At 36.3% G+C, this 21,584-nt stretch overlaps 3 protein-coding genes across 3 annotated transcripts; 2 read left to right on the forward strand and 1 right to left on the reverse strand.

Annotated features, from left to right (window-relative positions):
- Positions 1–2,752: 2,752 nt before the first annotated feature.
- LOC126628114 (uncharacterized) lies at positions 2,753–4,755 on the forward strand. Its single transcript, XM_050297701.1, has one exon. It carries the CDS (start codon positions 3,433–3,435, stop codon positions 4,393–4,395), a length of 963 nt encoding a protein of 320 aa, XP_050153658.1. The 5' UTR covers positions 2,753–3,432; the 3' UTR covers positions 4,396–4,755.
- Positions 4,756–9,922: 5,167 nt separating this feature from the next.
- On the forward strand, positions 9,923–10,857 carry LOC126630830 (auxin-responsive protein SAUR32-like). The gene has a single exon (XM_050301038.1). The coding sequence runs from the start codon at positions 10,296–10,298 to the stop codon at positions 10,698–10,700; it is 405 nt and encodes a 134-aa protein (XP_050156995.1). The 5' UTR covers positions 9,923–10,295; the 3' UTR covers positions 10,701–10,857.
- A 3,028-nt stretch (positions 10,858–13,885) lies between these two features.
- On the reverse strand, positions 13,886–18,358 carry LOC126629699 (CDPK-related kinase 4-like). Its single transcript, XM_050299800.1, has 11 exons — positions 17,659–18,358; positions 17,143–17,273; positions 16,952–16,993; positions 16,745–16,853; positions 16,535–16,613; positions 15,919–16,215; positions 15,689–15,798; positions 15,344–15,448; positions 15,091–15,153; positions 14,521–14,688; positions 13,886–14,389 (listed from the first exon to the last, which is right to left on the reverse strand). Exons 1-11 carry the CDS (start codon positions 18,190–18,192, stop codon positions 14,252–14,254), a joined length of 1,776 nt encoding a protein of 591 aa, XP_050155757.1. The 5' UTR covers positions 18,193–18,358; the 3' UTR covers positions 13,886–14,251.
- Between the last annotated feature and the right edge of the window lie 3,226 nt (positions 18,359–21,584).

Raw genomic sequence — 21,584 nt, forward strand, 5'->3', positions numbered from 1 at the left:
ACCAACATTTTATGAAACTAATATTGGTTACTATAGTTAGAGCTTTCTTGTAGTACATATTGGTTACTGAAGCAAGTTTAGCGACTAAAATCTAATCCACTCCCTCCCATATTTAGAATATACCAAGCCGGTTATCTGTTTCTTTTTCTAGCCTGCAGACTAATTAAAATGGAGTGATGTTATTTGGATCATAAAATTGACACACTTGTTAATACATGTAGCTCTTACATGCAATAATAAGATTTGTTTTATTGGAGACTGGAGAAAGTGTTGGCAAATGCATCCAGTGTGTGTCTCAGACTCTCAATAGTTATATTAGTTTACAATCACGTGTGCATGAGCACTAACGCTGAACTCTTATCTTCAAATAAACTATTTCGAAAAATTGAGAATCGAACAAAATGAGCCGAATATTGAATTGAAGCCGAAAAAAATCGAACCAAATTGCCCATTTTCAACGATACATTTATTTGGGAAGGCAAACTGGGATTAGTTATTTTACTGGATCGAGCAATAAGCATGTATAAATGCATATTGTGTTTCATGCACTTAGTTTCTCATATACTAAAGGTTGGTAAGCTAGCAAGCTTGTAGTACTGTCTAAAGTTTAGGCCAGGCCACAACCGAACGATGAGTAAAACAAATATTAATTTGACATTTTATATGTTATTATATGGTGTGTAGTGGGTTGCAGGTGAGCAATGTGCGTGACAAAGTTAGAAAGAAAAGGACCTGTATCTATTCTCCGGGGGGGGAATGGAAAGTACTGATTACTGGAAATGTAGGTTTTATATATTTGGTAAATCAAATGATGTAGATGTTGGTGATTTAATTATTACTTAAGTGTTAATCATTAACGTGTTTATTTTTTATTGGTGACACATAATTTGATTTGCAAATTTGATTTAAAAATTTAATATCTCTAACATTATCCTTTCGCAACTGCAGTCAAGTCGATGAGGCTTCATGCCTTAATGCACTTCTATTTCCGTTCATTCCGCTAAATGTAAGAGATGAAGAAATGTTAATAATTTTACTTTAGTTTTTGGGATCGACAAAAGCAAAGTTTTCTGGTTTTATTTGTGCAAAGATATATTAATCTCAAGAGTGATTCTTTAAGAATGGCTGCACTGGCTGTGGGTTGCATACACCAATTCCGGCCAATTGTGGCAGTGCAATAGTTGCTCTGCTCCCATTATATTGATTTCCACGTGAGAAATAGACTTACTGGATTTGAACCGGATCGTCCTAATTTATATCTTGTTCGTTTATTAATCAGATGATCGTATTCGTATTTTTGGATTCAACTTGTCAACCTAGCTTTTGATATGATTTGTATTTGGGTAATGATCGAATTCCATATTTCAAGAATAAAAAAATTAAAATTTTATTAGTAATATTTGTTCTTCATTTGTGTTTGATCAAATTTGTGTTTCGTCTGATGTCTGGACCACAACCACATGATTATCGTAAAACAAACATTTGACATTTTATATATGTATGTATTATATGGTGAATAGTGGGTTGCAGTTGCAGGTGTGCGAAGTTCGAAACAAAGTAATTAAAAAGAAAAGGACTTGATATTTTCACAAGGTTGAACAAAAAGCAGTAATTGGAACGGAGTAACATTCTCTCCCCCTTCAAATCTCATCTCCTTCCTTTCCTTACCCTCCTCTCTCACTTTGTTATCTTTCTTTCTCTATAAATAAGTCAACAAAAAAAGTTGATATGACTTAATCATCATCGTTCAAGTATGAAAGGACTAGAAAGTAGATAAATTTAGAGAGAAAAAAATCATACTCCAATTGGAACTGCAGGTTTTATATATATCCTACAGAATGCAGCCAAAAGAAGAGAGATAAATTTAGTAAGAAGAAAATCATACTCCAACTGGAACTGTAGGTTTTATATATTTGCCACCTACAGACTGCAGCCAAGTGAGTCGATGAAGCATCATGCCATAATGCACTTTTTATTTCCATTATTCCGCCAAATGTAAACGATGAAAATAAATGCAATTAATCAATTGCACTCATTTTAGTATCACCAAAAGCAAATTTTCTGGTTATATTTCTGCAAAGATATATAAGTTTCAAAAGTGATTCTTTATGGATGCTGCAGTGCAATGGTTGCTTTACTCTCCATTGCAATTTACAGAATTGACTACAATATTTATAAGTACTTAGTAATATCACCGTCTGAAAGTCATATTCATATATACTATTTAGATATCACTACAACAAATCTAACCGTTATATTGTAATAGTATTACATACAGTAAGTATATTGTACCAAAATTCACAATTTACAAGATACAAAAATATACAATATATATTAAAGATGTGACCATTGAACAGAATGTATGGTTGCGATTATCTTACATCTAGAATTTTAGTCTTACAATTATCATTTATCTTTTTATGCATATAAATATGATTAGGCATGAAATTACCCAAATGTGGAAGGTTATATGCTAAAAACAATCCATCTAAGTTGTCATGCAGATCATGCTCAACCGTGTTAAATCCAATTACAGCCCGCAAAAAGGAACAAAAATCCTAGAATATAAGGTTTTGATCTGTATCTTCTTAACTAACAATTTTAACTTCTTTTTTCCTCACCAAGAAGCCAACAATAACATTCTATTAATTCGTAAATAGAATTTATCTCAAAACATTTTAAAAATAAATAATAAAAATAATGTCTATAATAAAATTCCAAATAAAAAAAAATTCTAAACCGTAAAAAGCCGAAATGGAAGGAGACATCTCATTACACCACATTTCTCCTCCTCCCTTGACTCTCCCTCCCTCTCTCTCTATCTAAGGTTTCTAAACCCCAAATCATTGATTGCTCTTCCTTCGTTGCGGCTGTCTAACAGCCTGTTTCCCGGCGGTCGGGAATCGGGGAGAGAAATAAGTCTCGATCGTTCTCTCCCCAGATCTTCTTCCGACGTAAACCCCCTCCCAATGCCCTCTTCCTCCTCGTTTTTTCCATATTCCACCTTTACCTCCTCCAATATTGTTCCTCAGTACTCTATCCAATATTTATTCACTATATCCATTCCATGCATAATCCCCGGTCCCACCACCTTCCGCCGCCTCTCTCACCGCCACGGCCACCAGCCTTATTGCCGCCCTTACTTTTGTACAACAACATTGATCACATCTCCTCTTGTTTTACCGTAGCCGCGTGGTTAGGTAGCAACATATCGATATCGATATAAATACAATATCGAATACCCATCGATATATACAAAGGAGGACAAACAAAAGGAGGGCTTGTCATAGCTATATAGCAAATCCATATATCCATCCTTCATCGAGATCATCAGATAGATCGAGAGAGAGATACAATATTATTGATTAACTAATTAATTAATTTGTTACAAATTAATTAATTAGTTAATCAATCCAATTGATATTTCGCTCGATGTTCTTCATTCCTTCGACGCCATTCCTCGACTCCGCCTTCGACGTTGCCACCTTACTATTCATCTCCGCCCTCATCGTCCTCTCCCTCCTCTCCCTCTCCTTCATCTTCCACCTCTGCTTCAAGTCCCGCACTGCCCTCCACCTCCAGCACTTCAACGCCCTCTGGACCGTCCGATTCCTCCTTGTCATATTCATCATCTTCTGGTCCCTCAACGAGCTCCTCCGCATCCCCACCCTCCGCCGCACCTACCTATACCCTTTCCTCTCCGTCCTCGGCTCCTTCGAGGAGCCCCAGTTTTGCAAAATTCACGTGGCCCTTTCGTTAGGGTTCTTCGAGCCCGCGTTCCTCGTCACCCTGCTCTTCCTCGTCGACGTCTCCACTGAAAAGAAGACCCCCAATGTCTCCTGGGCCATCGCCTTCGTCCTCGCCACGTGTCTTCCCATGCTTCTGGTGCAGGTCCTCTTCCTGTTCTTCCGCCCCTTCCACAAGCTCCACCTCCCGCTGCCGGAGATTTTGGTACGGAACTATGTCGTCCATAAGGTCGAGTACGGCGGCAGAATGGTTTCATGCACATACCCTTTGTTGAACACCATCATGTTCGCCGCATTCGGCGGCGCGTTCTCGATGTGGTTCTTGTTTTCATGCTGGAAGGTTTTATCCTTGGTGATCAACAAGGGGCTGAGGTTAAGGATTTACACCCTTGCTGCAACCGTATTGGTGCCGCTTCCGCTGCAGATTATTCTCATGGGGATGACCGTGTTGTGGAAGCCGGACCACCCAGCGTTCACAGCCGTCTCATTTGCTGCGTTTTTGTCGACGCTAATTTGTGCAGCCCTGGGGCAGGGAATTTTGGTCATTAAGCCCATCGTGGACTCCTTGGCTGCCGGAGGGGATTGCTGCCGCTGGAATGGGAAGCCAAAGACGACGGAGGGGGTGGAGATAGCTGTGTCGGCTGATTAACTAAATCATTTATTGGATGTAAATTACAACACAATGCATTCGATGATGACGATGAGGAGGAAGACTAGTTGTTCTAGTTAGACTTATGAGGGCCTTTCGGTCACTTCACCATTCAAGAAATCTTTGTTTCTTTTTTGGGTAATTAAGTACAAACATATATGGAGGAATTCAGAAGAGGAAAATGTGAAGCTCGTATGCATGAATGTTTGATGTGTTTTCCTTTCTTCTCCCTCTATATTTGGTATAAAATTTTCTTTTTCTTTAATTTTGGCTAAATTACTACAAATTGTGATGATGAAATGAGAAAATCATGTGTTGTCACACATTACTTTTCAAGTCTTCAAGCGTTTATTGTTCCCATACCAATGTCCTACTATACACATTTATATATAAATATGTAGAAATATTCAAGCTGCTGCATGTTTATGTTATGGGGATTGGATGGAATGATTTAAATAGTTCATTTGGTTCTTTATTTAGTTTTTCAAAAGGATATTGAATAGTTGCGGGTAAATGATTTGTGTGAGATAAAGTAATATATAACTCAACTCAACTCACAACATGTCTCTAGTCATAACTATCTACTTATACAGTTACGATATTTCGATTATGAAGATTAAATCATGTTGATGCTTCAATCTAGATGAAATAGACTTTCAGAGATTCATGCATATATCTTATGTACAAAGTTGCAAACAATTGATAATACTTATGCCCACAATAATAGTTAATTTCTCTAGTACCACTCATATTTTATAATTCTTAATTTTTTTTTAAAGGAAATCAACTAGTAGTTTTGCCAGTTTACCTTTTTAAATGTCTGAAATACTCATATAGGCATTTCAGTGTTCATAGTCAGTATCATGTGATTCACTAGCACTAAAGATTGAATCAAGAACGCGCCGTGTGGAATACAGACCTAAAATTCGTCCCAACCACTAAATCACCCCGTGGCTGAAATCATTTTTCTAATGAACCCGAAATTTTTCACTTGTAACAACATATTTTTTGTAGTATAATTTAAAAATTTTCATAATATTTTACTCAACTGATTTCCATTGTCATGAATTCCAGTTCAAGCCCATTGAGAAATGCTCCTCATTATATTGGAGGCCGGGTTATACGATCGGATTGGACTTCTCCATGTCTGTCATTTAGTACCAAACCCAAATCTTGAGCAGAGACGACCAGCAATTGCCCAACTCATACTTTCATGTATCAATGTTCATAATTTTAATCTAAATTACACTTTCTGTTTTATGTTATTTTCCGGTACAATTTTGTTTTGTTTAATGTACAACATGAAGTGCAGATTTTGATCATAAAGAAAAGGAAAAACGTCGACATATAATACAATTAGAATGTGTGTGCAAAGATACAACTGTAGTTTTATAAAATTATATAAGAATTTGGGAAGCTAATGTGTGCGAGAATTTTATGTTGGACGCTTTTTATTTCTTTACTGAGGCAGAAACTCGGGGCAAAAAAAGGTAGAGGAAGATCCAAGAACACTTGGAAAGAGATTTTAAGAAAAGACACATAGTAGTTGGAGCTCACAAAAGGCTTTGCGTAAAACAAAGTGCAGCATCGTTCTAGAATTCATACAACTGACCATACTTTAGTGGCATGAGACTTTATTGTTGTTATTTTATTTATTAATATTTTGACCAGTAAAATTTGGAATATGAATAAGAAAGAAAAAGAAACAACCATATGATCATTCATGAAATTTGAAATAGTTCTCCACAAAAAATTGATCACCTAACTTAGTGCGTTCATATTGATTATTCTTTGTCCCAAAGCAAAGTTCCCATTCATATTTTGTTTTTAAAAAAATGTTCCCATTCATATTTTTTTTATATAGTTTTGTGTTAAACTTATAGAGCACATTAGAGCATCTTCAAAAGAAATTTAAAAATGTCAGTGAGCATCCAACCGGTAAGCCAAATGCTGACTTGGACTGAAGGAGGAGCTTCTAGCGTAAAAAATAACAGCAAGAAAGGTTGATGCCAAATTATTTTTAATTTGATTAAGGGTAAGAGTAGGGCATACCATGAATACAACCTATTTTGTGGAAAGGGATCCTCTTCGGATCCGTTTCTCATAATCCACCAAATCAGAGAATCCATGCCATTGAAATTTGATTCAATGACTAATGTTATTATAACTTTTAAAGTGGCCCCCTGTTTGTAGCCGTTGGATCAAATTTCAATGACACGTATTCCCTAATTTAGTAGATTAGGAGGAAGGGATCCGAAGAGGATGTCTTTCCTTCTTTTGTTTCTTTGAAATAGTTACTTGCCACCTTCTTTAATAAATAACTCATAAATATTACAAAACATAAAAATATCGGGTGGATTAAGAAGTTTTGCATGATGCGAAATTGCCACATGAGTCATCAAATTTAGAATTGATGTTTTAGATTTGACATATTCTTTGGATATGCTCTTAGCTGGTCTTGCACGTATTTTTGAACTTGTTGAATCATTTTCAGTTGGGTAAATGTGGTTTCCCGTTTATGGAGAGATTTTTCAATGTGCCCATAACACGGGCACATACGTCATGTATCATTATACAAGTAGAGGGTTAATTGAAAAGAAAAAAAATATTCTCTTAACTTATATAATAACATATGGTATTTCATGTTTCAGATACATTAAAAAATCTCTCCCGTTTCAGATATCAACTTTTAAATATGTTACTCAACATTTTGTTACCACATGAATTCTAGTTTACGAAAAGGGCAAATCGAACGTACACTCAAGAGACTCATAAAACCAGGAATAATGTTCTGGACCAGCCACTTGAAAAAAGGTCGAAAGCCCAAATTGGTTGGCTGTTACAATCAAGGTAGATGGCACTAAATTATGAAAAATACACGTGGGCGGAAAAGGAAATGAATAATATTACTATTAATTAAATTGATCATAAATCCTGATATGACAGTTAAAATAATACGCTATTAATTTCTTCACAAGCTACTTATATTTGTAAATTGACAAACCAACTATTGGTTTAGCAATATTTTTCTTCGTAATATTGTATGATATCATAAGTTTAAGAATTCATATACTCTGTTGATTAAACTAAAAAAACGTAAACTAAGTCGTAAAATAGAATTACTGAACAAGGGGCATTATTTGTTGAATATTAAACTTGCCATATGTTTGAAGGGATTAGGATCTGCTTTACTTCATGCTTGTGTAAAAAGTTGGAGAAGAAAAAGAAAAAGAAAGCACACTCGCTCAATACTTTTCCTTTGATGCTCGACACAATCAGTAATCACCTCCCCTTCTGGTTGAGTCTTTTAACTTTAAAAAAAAAATAGCTAAACCATTATTAAATGGTCATGACTTGTTTGGAAGTATTGCTAAAATGAGAGAAAACGCTTTTAAAGAAAATGTTATTGAGTTTCAAAAACACTTGAAATACTTTATGTAAGAAATACCAGTAGAATCACCAGTTATATGCTTCTTCACATAAGCGTTTTCAGTGTTTTTTAAGAATTTATTTACATTTTTACTAAAATTTTGATCAAGGGGTTTCGGAATGGCCATCACAAAACTTGTGCATCAATCAACCGCAGGAGTTTGTTGATTAATGCTAAATTTTCTACTTAAGAGGGGCCAAATTATGAGGAGCACAGGCATCTTTGTGGGCAACCCTACACAATAGAAAATGCGCATGCGGACCTTTCTTAACAAGGATTTTGCAGTAATATCTGGCACAAAATTCGTTCCTACACTGGGATCACTGGAGTTGGGCATGGCCTCATCTGGGGTAATACTAGGAGCACTTAAAAAATCAAGGGCAGTTCGGTTAGTTTAGGAGAAATTTTGGAACCGAAAACTAAACCACATCATACGTCCGATCCTTTTTTATAGAGATCATAAGATAAAAAATAATAGTAATATAAAATATTGACATGGTTTAACCGTGACCACACAAATAGAAAGACACTGGAGGGCAGAGAATCTGCCTCCTACGAGATGCTGCACACAAATCGCTCGCAGTCTGCGTCCTCGGGGCCATTTTGTTTTGGTATGAGTTAAGGGGTACACAGTTAAGCAATTGTGGTTAATCTTGTTTTCTAGTAAAACAATGGGCAATTAACAGTATTTTATAAAGATAACGATAATGATAATGATAAGATATTTAAACCTAAAAATTTAACTAAATTATGATGCTGACGTCCCTAATCGACAGAACTGGTCCAACCATGCTTGGACATGTTCATGGCATGTTACTAGACCGGCTTCATATGGTGTGACGCACACGTGACACCTCATCGTCGGTCGCACTTTCCAATCGTATGGACCGCGCACAACTGCTGACGATGACGAGAAGCGTCTGCCACTCGTCGTCCACGTGGATTTGATAGCTAAGCTGCATCCCCAAGATTTCAATCTCCCTTCATTTCCTCTATTTTTCCTTTTTATGAGAGGAGAATTCGTTTCTTTTACTTATTGTGGAATCTCAAATGTATGATTTGACCCACACAAAAAAAAAAATTAAAATCTGAAATGTTTGATTTTTTAGATGCGAATTCAAATTTGAACGTAAAATGACTGGAAACAATTTTATGCATATTAGGATTTTTCTTTTCAAGTTCTTTCCCTTTCAGTCCTTTCATCTTATGTCTCACTTTCTACTTTTTCTTTCCCTCTTTATGAATAAGCGAACATAAGTTAACGTGGCTTCGTTGTGATGTTCAAATAGGAGGGAATCGGATGGGAGAAAAATATTAAAATAAGAAAATCCTACTTCATTCTACAGTCATTCTAACCTGTGCATACCAAAAAAATTTCATAATTTTTCCACATTTAATTTTCTAAACATTCCTCCTAAAACGTTATCAAATTCTCCCTTATAAAGATTATTTTTGTTAACATATTAATTTATATAACCTTATTTGTTTTGATTGGAGTAATTAATATATACCTTATAAAAGCATCTCCAAATGAGACGTCAAATTTAAAACATCAAATTTCAATTTGATGGCTGACTTGGCAATTTGACATATTGTCAATATTTTCTTTCTACTCAATACGTCAAAATTTATTGCTTCATTAATTCTTTTTTAAAACAAAATTAATAATAGTTGGGCTGTTATTGGTTTAAAAATAATAAAATATTACTTAAATATGCTAGCATTTAAGGTAAGATAAGTGGAATGCATTTGGAATAGCAAAAATCAAATTTGGAGGCAGCTTCATATTTGACATCTCTTTATTCATGTCAACTTAGCCTTCTTTTTCATGTCAATTTTGACATCTTGATTAGAGTAAATGGTATATTATTTGTTACTGTTATATGTTTATGTGACATTTTTGACATCTCCTTTGGAGATGGTCTAAGTTTTGGAAAGATAGAAACAAATTTGCAATTGCTATTTACATTTTCCTTCCACATATACCGAATGCAAATTAGTAACTGCCATAAAATAAAAAAGTCAAATAAATAGTAATTAGCAGGCGCGTTTTGTAATGTTTTCCTATATAAGTTTATTAGTTGTAACCTTCCAGGACTTCTCCAGCTTTTTCCTATCTCTATCCTTTTCCTTTGTGTATAAGGTCAGCAAGCCATAGCTCCTACGGCAGCTACTTTATAAAGACCAAACCCTCCCTCTTCAAGAACCCCTCACCTTCTCCATTTCCATCAACATTTATGTTGGTTGTTGAATCCGATCAGATATCATGAGCAATATTCCGAGATCGTTAACCGACTCCGCCCTAACCTTGTTCAATCTCGCCATCTCCGCTTCCGATCCGTGGCCATTTTCTTTCCTCTTCTTATAGTCCTAATTCAACAGCTTCAAGTTTTCCCAGTGTTTTCTTGCTCTCTAGGGTTTCCTGGTTTTTCAGGTTTTTCGAGTTTTTGATATTCTTGGATTCGAAAAGATGGGGTTTATCGCCGCCGACAGGGACAGCAAGCACCACCACAACCACCTGAACTTCCACCTCCACCTCCATTTCCCCCACCTTCTCCATCACCACCACGACAAGAACAGCAAGGAGCTGAAAGACATCCCGAAAGGGTGTATGGCGGTGATGGTTGGCCAGGGGGAGAATCAGCAGAGGTTTGTGATTCCAGTGATCTACATCAACCACCCTCTCTTCATGCAGCTGCTGGAGGAGGCCGAGAAAGAGTACGGATTCGATCACAAAGGTCCGATCACTATTCCTTGCCACGTGGAGGAGTTTCGCACCGTTCAAGGCATGGTGGACAGGGAGACTTCATTCCACGGTCATCATCACCATCACAACCACCACCATCAGCACCATGCCTGGTGTTTTAGGGTTTGATTAAATGTTGATTAGGAAGATTATTATGTGAGGCCTTGGATTCTTTGGGACCTCGTAATATTATTAAACAGTTAAATATAATTTTTGTTCTTGATGATGTGTTATGGATTATTGATAAAGATGAACTGAATATATAAAAATAAAAGTAGGAAGGAAAGTTGCTGGTCGTTGGGGATAAGAAACCAAACAAACGTTTAGGACACGGTCCTAAGCAAGGGTGGGTGCGGGCCTGTGGAGGCTTACCTTCTCACAGCCATCAGATTTATTTTGTGTGTTGGATTTTATTTGGAACTTTGCCCCACAACCTTGGATGTCATATCGTGTGTGACACATTGTCAAATAAGTTTTGGCGGTATTTTCTTCACTTGTAATGTCACATCCCGGGCTTGACTCCGCTGTAACACGATATTGTCCGCTTTGGGTTCCGACCACGCCCTCACGGTTTTGTTTCTAGGAACTCACACGATAACTTCCCAGTGGGTCATCCATCATGGGATTGCATGGGATTGCTCTCGAACTCGCTTAACTTTGGAGTTCCGATGGAACCCGAAGTCAGTGAGCTCCCAAAGGCCTTGTGTTAGGCAGAGATGAGAATATACATATAAGGCATAGAAGATCCACTTCCCTGGGCGATGTGGGATGTTGCAATCCACCCCCTTTAGGGGCCTGACGTCCTTGTCGGCACACTTTCGGCCAAGGATTGGCTTTGATACCAAATTGTCACATCCCGGCCCGGGCCCCCACCACATCTCAGGCTCGACTCCGCCGTAGCATGATATTGTCCGTTTTGGGTCTTGACCACGCCCTCACGGTTTTGTTTATGGGAACTCAGACGAGAACTTCCCAGTGAGTCACCCATCATGGATATAAGGCATAAAGGATCCATCCCGTTTTAGGCGCGCCGCGCACCAAACATGAGACGGAATGTTTCGTCCCACTCCGTTCCGTTCTGTCCCGTCACACGTACCATACGGTATCTAAGGTCCGGAGGGGACCCAAATTTCCATACTACAAAGGATCGGTTACCCACCTTCGTACGGTGGTCCGTGTGAACGGATTCGCCTTTGACTTATGGACACATTATAATTCAACAACAAATAAACACTCCATAAAATATCACTTGATTCTAAGATCCATACTACATATAGCGCGTCTCACGGTTTTGTTTATATAAACTCAGACGAGAACTTCCCAGTGGATCACCCATCATGGATATAAGGCATAGAGGATCCACTCCCTTGGGCAATGTGTGATGTTACATGTAACCGAGAAACATTAAGTTTAACACTCATAAATAACGAATTTGATATCTAAACTTATGTTATGCTGCAAAACGGGTTAAACTTCTGCTACAAATTGTAATGGTAAATTAACCATAATTCTATTGAGTGATTACATATTTTTCTCTTTTATTCTGTAATGGTGGCCAATTGTTTCCTTGATTCCAGTTTGGAAGTCCCAACTATTTTTCTTCATAGGTTCAATTTATTTTATATTTTGTCTTCTTGTATTTATTTTTTCGACATCTTAAATAAATATCGTACATTTCCATAAAAAAAAACCTAGAAAGAGTTTAAGTGCACATAAACTATATGCTATAGGTGTTGAGAGGACGATGAGTCTACTCAACGAATAGAATATGTCAACCGAAAATTTGAATTAATTGAGTTTTATAATACTCTGAACGACCTACTCAGCTAGTATTTAGATATAAAAAGTGTGAAGGCAACACGAATTAATATTTTGAAATTTTGATCCAATCATTTGATGTCGTCTGGCTTCTGCATTCCACCGGTTGCAACTAGCATGGTTGTTGGCAGGTCTTCACATTTGGCTGCATAATATAATCACATTTTTATCATGTCCATTTGGAAGTTTACAAGTATGAACTCCTTGTACAACTGTTAAACAGTTTCAGATTTTGGTGATTTTTACAGACATAATCTTTGAGGAAAGATCTAAAAAATAGACAGTTCGAATCATTAAAATACAGTACGAAATAAATCCTACAAAAACGTGTGTAAAAAATTGGGTCACTGACCCGCCACCCACACACACACACATATATAATATCAATATTATCGTCCAAACATATTGGAACACACTGCCAAAGAGAAGTCTATTGGACATTGACTTTCATCAAGAGGCCAGCTAACCAGCCAGCAACTGACCAAGTACAACCCATCCCAGTACCACCAAACTTTTTTTTTTGGTTCGAAAACGATAAGTAACACGAAACTTTGACCGTATACAAATACAGAAATACAAGGAAGATTTTATGAATTTACATTATATAAACAAATCAACGCCACTGAATTGATGAAAAATTAAGGGACCTTTAAATAAAATAAATAAGAAAAAAACTTGATATAAGTCCAATTTTTTTAGTCAATAGTAGGAATAGTCTAATTTATTAAAATAAGTCCAATTCTATAAATTTAATTATTTAATTATCAATAATTATCTATTCAATGATAAGATTTATTATAAAAATCAAATTTCTTCATAATTATCTGTTTGATTATTTCTTTTTATTTTTATTTTTTGTTATTTCTTGTTCTTCTTCCTCCTGCTTTAAACCACATTTATAGATTTTATTTTTAATTTTTATAATCAACCTATATCACAGGTTAATTATTTTTATGTATCTATATGACATATTCTTTTTTATAATCAATGTGTCAAAAATTAATGTGTCTTGCTTGTAGGTATACTATGTTTTTTCCTACCTTTTAGTTAGGTTTCATGTCTCACTTACATGTATAATATATATTCATATATTTGTTACTTGAGTTAAGGTAGAATGTTTTGTAGATAATTTATGTTAGTATATTAGTTTTTGTTGTTGTAAGATATTAATTAGATTTTTTGGAGTTGAAAAATGCATAATATCAGAAGATTTTAATTGATTTTTAATATTTAAAAAAATATAAAATGAGTATAAAAGAAATAAAAACATGTAATTAGATAACTAGACTCACTCGTAAAAATAATCTATGTTTTTGAACCTAGATTTAAAAGCCCTATCATTTAATTTCACGCCACTTTTCAATTTAACTTGCTTGATAACTATTTTCATTCTTAATATTAAAAAAAAAACAAATAAAAACTGAAATGGTTATCAAAACGAGCCGTCGGGCCGAACAATACTCGGTTTCCAAAGTTTGGTAACATGGAGCTTGAAATTTGAAATTACAGTGCAAAGCAACCTTCTAAATTTATATTTGAATGTCTTTACAAGACTCTGTAACCTTACCTTCAAAGATATGAGCACAAACATCCCACACAAATGTAAATACAAAAGCTTTCTTCGACTGCATTGCCTCTACCGTCGCAGCGATCACAACCGGTACAATATACGGATTACGTTTTACAAATGTCGATGCGTTTTCAAGGGTCTTGAACAATTCTTTTGCATATATTCTCACAAATTATTGACATAGATAGACCCATACCACTTCACTCGCCAAAGGGACGGACAAGGTTCTAAAAGAATCGGAGACACTTTCAGTAGAAACTTTGACGAAAAAATTATGTATCCGGGGTTACATTTATCGATGTCTAGTATTGGAACTACGTACTGTCACACCATGCAAAAATTTGGTGTATCCAAGGAAGGAAAGTTTTCGGTCTGAAGTTCGGATCCAGTCATTGAGTAACTGATAAGATGTAGGAAGCAGATTCATTTCCTGCATAAAGTTTTTGTTTTTTCTTGAGTTTGCTGATATTCAATTGATAGACGGATGCAGATACTTGTTCGATATGATATACTGAAAGTAACATGTACACAAGCAATTGTACGAAAGACTGATGTGCATACCTGTGCCAACTCCTCAACAGTGATGACCCGGTTTCCTTCGTTTTCAAAATACTCAAACGCCGTACTTGCAATGTTCTCCCATCCTTCATGAGCTTCTAGCTGATATGTACTTATTGCAGCGACGCAGAATTCTTCGAAGTCCAATTTCTTGTGTGAGAGTGGTTCCATCTTGAATAAAAAAACTACAATATGAGTATACGCCTCGTGCAAAAGCCGCAGTTCAAGAAATATAAAAAAAATGTATTGGAAAATTGGCTTCATTTATCAATTGTATCGATTCTACGATTCCAGGCTGTGTGTGTCAATAGAAAAGACAAGCCAGCAATGAAAAAGTCAGAGAAGAAAACAAACTCAAGACAAAACTTCTAGAGTCCTCCAATATTAAGGAGAAAAAAGTGCGTTCTCTTTATTTGTTTCATTAAATACAACCATCGCAGAAACAGACCGCTATTCCGCCTTACATATCACAGAATATCCAACAGTTTACAGTTTTATATCATTTAAAACAAAAGTTAGCAAACAAATTTAGGATCATTCCACCGTTGAAATCAAAGAAAGAATATCTCTCACCAATTTTATAAAGTCATGAACCCTCGACTCCTTCATGGCATCAGTTGCATTTCTCATGAGGGCCTGCAATATTCTTCATGATCAGTTCATGAAAAACAGTGAAGATAAACGAATTTGGGAACATCTAACTACGGTACTTACTAGAGATATCAAATAGCCGTATTATAGCATGTACATAGATAATACGGGTCCAAAATGGGATCTAAAATGTAACAAAAGAAATATTGTTAAAGCAAAAAGAACTCGGACTAACCGTTTTGAAATTATCAAGGGACACATATCCTTGTTTTGGATCCAAGAGTCTAAATTGAGCCCTAAGGTAGAAGAGCTCGTCTTCTGTTATAGCTTTGGAGAGGGCCTGTGAATAATGAAATATGTTACAAATTTGATGCCTTCTAACATCACAATTGTGGGTTTGTGCGTGTGTGTGTGTGTGTGTGAGTGAAAGATTGGATTGCCCCAAAGTATGCCATTCATGCCTCACAGCACCCAGCTTGTTATCTTTGATTTTAAGTTGTTTCTTCATCTTTTCACTTTTTTTTTTCCCTTCACATTTTCGGGGATTGGGAGGGGATGGTTTCTTGTGAGTGTCTGTTACCTTTAGTGCTGCACGCTTCAAAGGTGAGGACCGAACATATGACTTAACCAACTTGTAGATTAAAATATCTAAAGGCACATCACGGTTTTCATCTCGTAACCATGGGTGAGCTGTGAACACAAGAAATAGGTATCAGCAAATCAACAAGAAATACCTGTACATGACACTAGCAGGGAAATTTAGTGCAAAATCATATTCTGGACTGTATGAAATATTTAGAACCAACTTACATAAAGCTTGGGCAGCAGTCATTCTTTTTCTGTGGTCCTTGTTCAGAAGCCTTTTGAGAAAATCTTTGGCTTCCGAGGACACTGAAGGCCAAGGTGAATCATCAAAGTTAGGATCAGCTCTTAGCACTGAACGAAAGATTCCAGATTCAGTTCGTGCCCAGAAAGGTCTACTTCCACATAGCAATATATATGTTATGACACCAATGCTCCACATATCTGCTTCGAGACTGTAAGATCTATGTAACACCTCAGGTGCAACATAGTATGCACTTCCAACAATATCATTGAGGCGTTGATCTGCACATGTAGAACTAAATGTGCTGTGAAAACAATATAATGTTCAGATAACTAAAGTTCTCATAAATAGATTGAATTCTAGGAAGGGAAGTTTGATTTCTCACACGAATATGCCAACATATCAGGAAAAAAAAACCATTTGAAAAAGGTTAAAGAAAATATTTCCAATGAAACAAATAGTTATTGACGATGCAGGTTGGCAACACAGTAAAAATAATAATCATATAGGTATCAACTTCATGACAAGAAACAATTTGCAGCTGCACATCATAGATTGAAGCCAAAGTATGGTGTGTGGAAACTGGAAAGTGACCATTACCGGGCCTAGTAAAGTCAGAGAGACCAAAATCAATAACCTTCAATGGAGCATCCTCATCTCTTGTTTTGAAAAGAAAATTCTGCCAAGCATTCATAATTAAAAGAGTCATTAGTTACTGGTTGGGATACGAACGTGAAGAATTGAAACACAACTACATGTGAACATTCACAATTATTCTAACTGTTAGTTCAAACTTTCTGAATATAGTACCTCCGGTTTTAGATCACGGTGTACAACACCTTGGAGATGACAGAAGGAAACAACACTTAAAATTTGCACAACAATAGTTTTAGCGTCCTCTTCTGTGTATCTTCCACCCCTGCCACAAAGTAGTGATTAAGAATAAATCCTTGACTCGTAAAATCCGATAGTGCAAATAACAAGTACAATACAAGAAAATAAAGCAGTTCATTCTACCTCGACAAAATCCTATCCAGTAGTTCTCCACCTTCACACAACCTGTAAGGTCAGCAGGATGAGAAAACTTCAAAACAGGCTTATCAGCCAAAAATACTGATACACACACACACACACACAATGATGAACCATGATTCCAAGTTTTTATGAATAACATGACTATATATTAATGAAAGGAAAAAAGTTCATACTCCATGACAATGTAGACATTATGGGCATCCTCAAACGCATCGTAAAATCTGACCAGATTCTTATGTCCAGCTAATGCTTTCAGTATTTTCACCTCTCTACGAACATCTTCAATAGCTATTGCGGTTGTCATCTGCAAAAAGATCCCTCATTTAATTACCAATATAACTTCAATTCAAATTTATATGCAGCAACTCAAGTACTACTGAGTTCAGAGTCAGAGATCAACAGGCGAAAAGTTCTTCGGATTTGACTTGTTGCAGGGCAGGCATAATCCACATAACCATTGCTTAATCCAGTGATCAGACTGTTCCCCAACTAATTAAAATTTATCAATTTCAAGCAAAAGTATAAAAAGCTGATTACTTGAAATACTGATTGCTTCAACACAAATGGATGCAATTTTCCCTTTAAATTCATCCAAATTTACTTAAAATACACAAAGAAACAAGCTTTAAACACCAAACAAGAAAGTGCCAATTCAACTAAATTATTAAAACAAACAAATAAATCATCACCTTCGCTTTGGCTATGATCTTGACGGCGACCGGCTGTCCTTTGAGCTCTCCTTTCTTGCCCTTGGCCCAGCAAGTATGACCAAAATGGCCTCGACCCACCATTTTCCCCAGCTCAAACTTCGCCCCAATGTTCTTCCCATACCCAAAGCTCTTGTCCAGTGCTCTCTCTCCTCCCTCGCCTTCCTCGCCGCCCTGATGCTCCTCCGGTATCGGCCCGTCCTTTGGCTTCGCCTCGCGCCCCTGCCGCCGACGAATGGCCTCCATGATCGGCTTCGCCGGCGACGGCGGAGGCAGAGGCCACCGAAACTTCCTACCCGGTGTCCTGGCCGGCGACGGGGCAATTCCAGCTGGAAGTGGACTGGGGCACGGGCTTGCGGAGAAAGAGTTAGCCGGAGTGTGCTTGCCGGAGTGATCATCGCCGGGTCTGGGGCTGGGCGGCACGGGCGCTACTGGCGAGTGTTTTGACTGATGGGCGGCGGTGGGCTCGTTGTCGGCCCCGGAAACGGCGACGTTCTTGCTGCAGCAAAGTCCCATCGTTGAATTGTTAGGGTTTTTGGCGGGGCGGGAGTCAAAGTAAGTGCATCGGACGGTGGAGAAAATCCGCCGACTTATTAAACAGGCGCGAGAGCGGAGGAGGAGGAAGGAGAGAAATGTGAATAGAAGAAAGAAGATAGAAATGTGAATAATTAAAATGTTGGTGGCATTTATTTGGTTTAAGTTTGAAAGTTGGGGAGTTATATGTTAATCTGACAGCTGAGGATGAGACTTTTATGTTAAACGTTTAATTCCTGGCCGTTGATTTCAATCATGTGTTATTTCTTGTGGGTCTCATCAACCATATGAGTTGGGAAAAGGATTCTCGCCAGATCTTTTTTCCAGAGATCTTAGAGATTTCGTGATCTCATCATTTAATCGTATATTGCACGGTCCGTTTTCGGTAAGTACTATTTATATTTAATTTTAAATTTTAAATTTTAAAATGATTTCTGATCGTATAATGTACAATAAACGAGTGAGATCAAAGGATCCCTAGGAAAATGATCCGGCGATGATCCTTTCCTATGAGTTGCATTTTAATTTTATTTCTACTTTTTTCAGAAATGATGAGATATTCTATTCGTACGTAATTCACATGACATGTTTTGGATTCAATTTCTGATGCTGATGAATCACACGATGATTGCCATAAAGAATGTTAAATATTTCTGTAAGTCTTCTCTACCTTGGAATGTCGACTGTTATGACAAAATCATCAGCTAATCCTTTTTCTAAAAGAGATAAAAAGATAAGTAATTATACAGTAAAAATATTCATTCATCTAAATTATGAGCAAAAGGATTTGAACTTACTAGAAAGAAGCTCACAACTTTAGCCAAGTTGTCCGCCATTTTCATTTCTTCTTTAATTTTAATCGCATGTTTACTTACTTAAAATCGAGATGTCAAGGATTAGAGATGGAAAAGATTGTGAATTTAATGTTCTCTCTAATTAATATGTGGCAACAATATTTTATACACATTGTTATGGGATCCACACCATAATGTATTTTAACAACCAAACCATCATAACATCATTCATAGATTATTCTTGCAAAAAGTTAGACAAATTAAAAATCATTAAGACATTCATTTGTAGTGTAAAAATTGCACGGACACGATTATACTAAGAATGTTAACCTCTTAATCCAAGAGACATATGGTTTTGGACTTGAATAATTTTTTGCAATGATGATCTATCAATGGTGTTCTAAAAGATAGACAATTTGTATCATTGATATACCTTACGAAGTGAGCTCATAAAAAACATATGTCAAATCAATGTACACAAAAGAAAAATTGTATAAAAAAAGTAATGCTACGGATCTGCTCTATATGTATATATAAGACCTAAATTTTCGAATTTGATTTCCTTCTTCTTTATTCTTGCTCTTATAAAAGAAATAAAAATAAATAAAAACCATAGATTACCAGAATTATGCAATTCGTTGTAAAATATCTAATTTGCATATGTAATTCATAGAAAAATCCAACCCTCTTGTGCTAAATAATGTACAAAACTAGTATGGTTCTATTTAAAATGACCAAGACAACGTTGATATGTGAGTCGAGATCTCGTATTTCTAACTTATCCAACATCTCGAATCCAAATTAATCTTATAATATATTTTACAGCAAACAAGATAACTTTCTCAGACAAAGCCAACCTTATTATTATTATTTTTTTAAAAGGAAACAATTGGTGGTAAATCATGGTTATCTATCATTTTTCATGATCAAGAAAACTCATAGAGGTATTTCAGTCTCCATCTGACCACAAGTCTGGCTTTCACACCAGTAATGAATTTCAAACCCGAAACCTCCAGTTTTTAATTTTAAAAAAGTATCGTAATCTACCATTTACCTCGTGGTTCAGCCTTATTATTTAAATACAACCATGACGACAGAGTCTAATATTATAAACTATGATATTATAATTGGATTACCGACTTAATCAAACTGTTCCAAATACAAAAATATTCTAATCTTGGAATCGGAGGAGGACGACAGACTTTGCCCTTCATCTTCGAAATCGTCACCTTTGTAATTTGTAGACTCTTTTTCTTTGAATACAACGTTCTTTGGTTTTGTTTACACGTGGATGTGTTGCAAAGTTTATTCATTTCTTTTGTAATCGTGGGTCTTCTAGTTGACAATTACAACCTCATAAGACTTAAGAGAGGGAGAAACTTAGGTGTGTATATATCGTATCATATCTCGCATATCAAAATAACAGTCTCTTAGGTATGAGATAATCATTAACCGGATGAGTATTACACTTTTTGAATACATAGCAAGCGTTTATTTGACAACAACGCGATTGAGATTAAAACTTTATAAGATAAGAGGATCTCTCCTCAAGTCTTTCACACACTATAATTTGAGTAGCTCAAATTGTATCGTATAGTAATATACTTGAGATACCGTCATTTTAACATTATAGTCGCTTGTAAATTCTTCAATGGCATATGCTATGTAAATGTATTATTTGGTGCTTATACGTTATTTTTTTTTTTTTACAATAAACGGTAGCGATTTTTCATTAATAACGATAACAATAATAGTTACAAGGGTTGCCACATGGGTACAATCTCCATTGACCAAATATTTGATCTAAAGGTAATTCGCACAAACAATCAATGATGATAATCCCCTAATTGGCTACCACAAGCACGCGCACACTACCACAAACACCTTGGTACAAATTTGCCACAAAGACGGCAGGAGCAACAGACTTATCACGGAGCACACTAATGTCATTGCCACACAAGTGAAGTCACATTAAACCATGGTTAATGAGTGAGGTCAAACCAAAACCACCGTAAACACGCGAGGTCATATCAAAACCATTGCACACGCTACATCACTCGTTAAGCAAGACATTATCCGCTAAATACGGTACAAACAAATCAACATTTAATTGCACTAATTCGAAAATCAAAATCCTCCGGTTGACTTGTATCCAACGATTGGCCCATCAAAACCTACAATTTAGCGCTTCCAGCGGAGATCTGGCGGCTACTAGCGGCTACACGCAATATAGTCACATTCCCATGTAATGGGGGAAATGGATTTGAAAGGTAGCGACCAATCAAGGATTAGGTGACCAAATCAAAGTCCCCAAGTTGGAGTTGGAAGTTGGAAGTTGGAAGAGGTATCTTCCTTTAGAAAACAAAGTTGGAAATATTCTCACCACTTTGACTTCTCTCTAGGTAGACGTTCTAATGTACTAATTTTATGATATGTTTACTTTATATTTACACATGTCATGTATTACGTTAAATTTTAGAGATATTTTGCAAATTCTTTTATATGTGCTTGTAAAAATATTCATACGTTAGTAAATACAAGATACATTAAGGATCAAAATAATTATAATTCTCAGTTCAT

Source organism: Malus sylvestris, chromosome 7, assembly GCF_916048215.2.
Source record: "Malus sylvestris chromosome 7, drMalSylv7.2, whole genome shotgun sequence".
Lineage (NCBI taxonomy): Eukaryota > Viridiplantae > Streptophyta > Magnoliopsida > Rosales > Rosaceae > Malus > Malus sylvestris.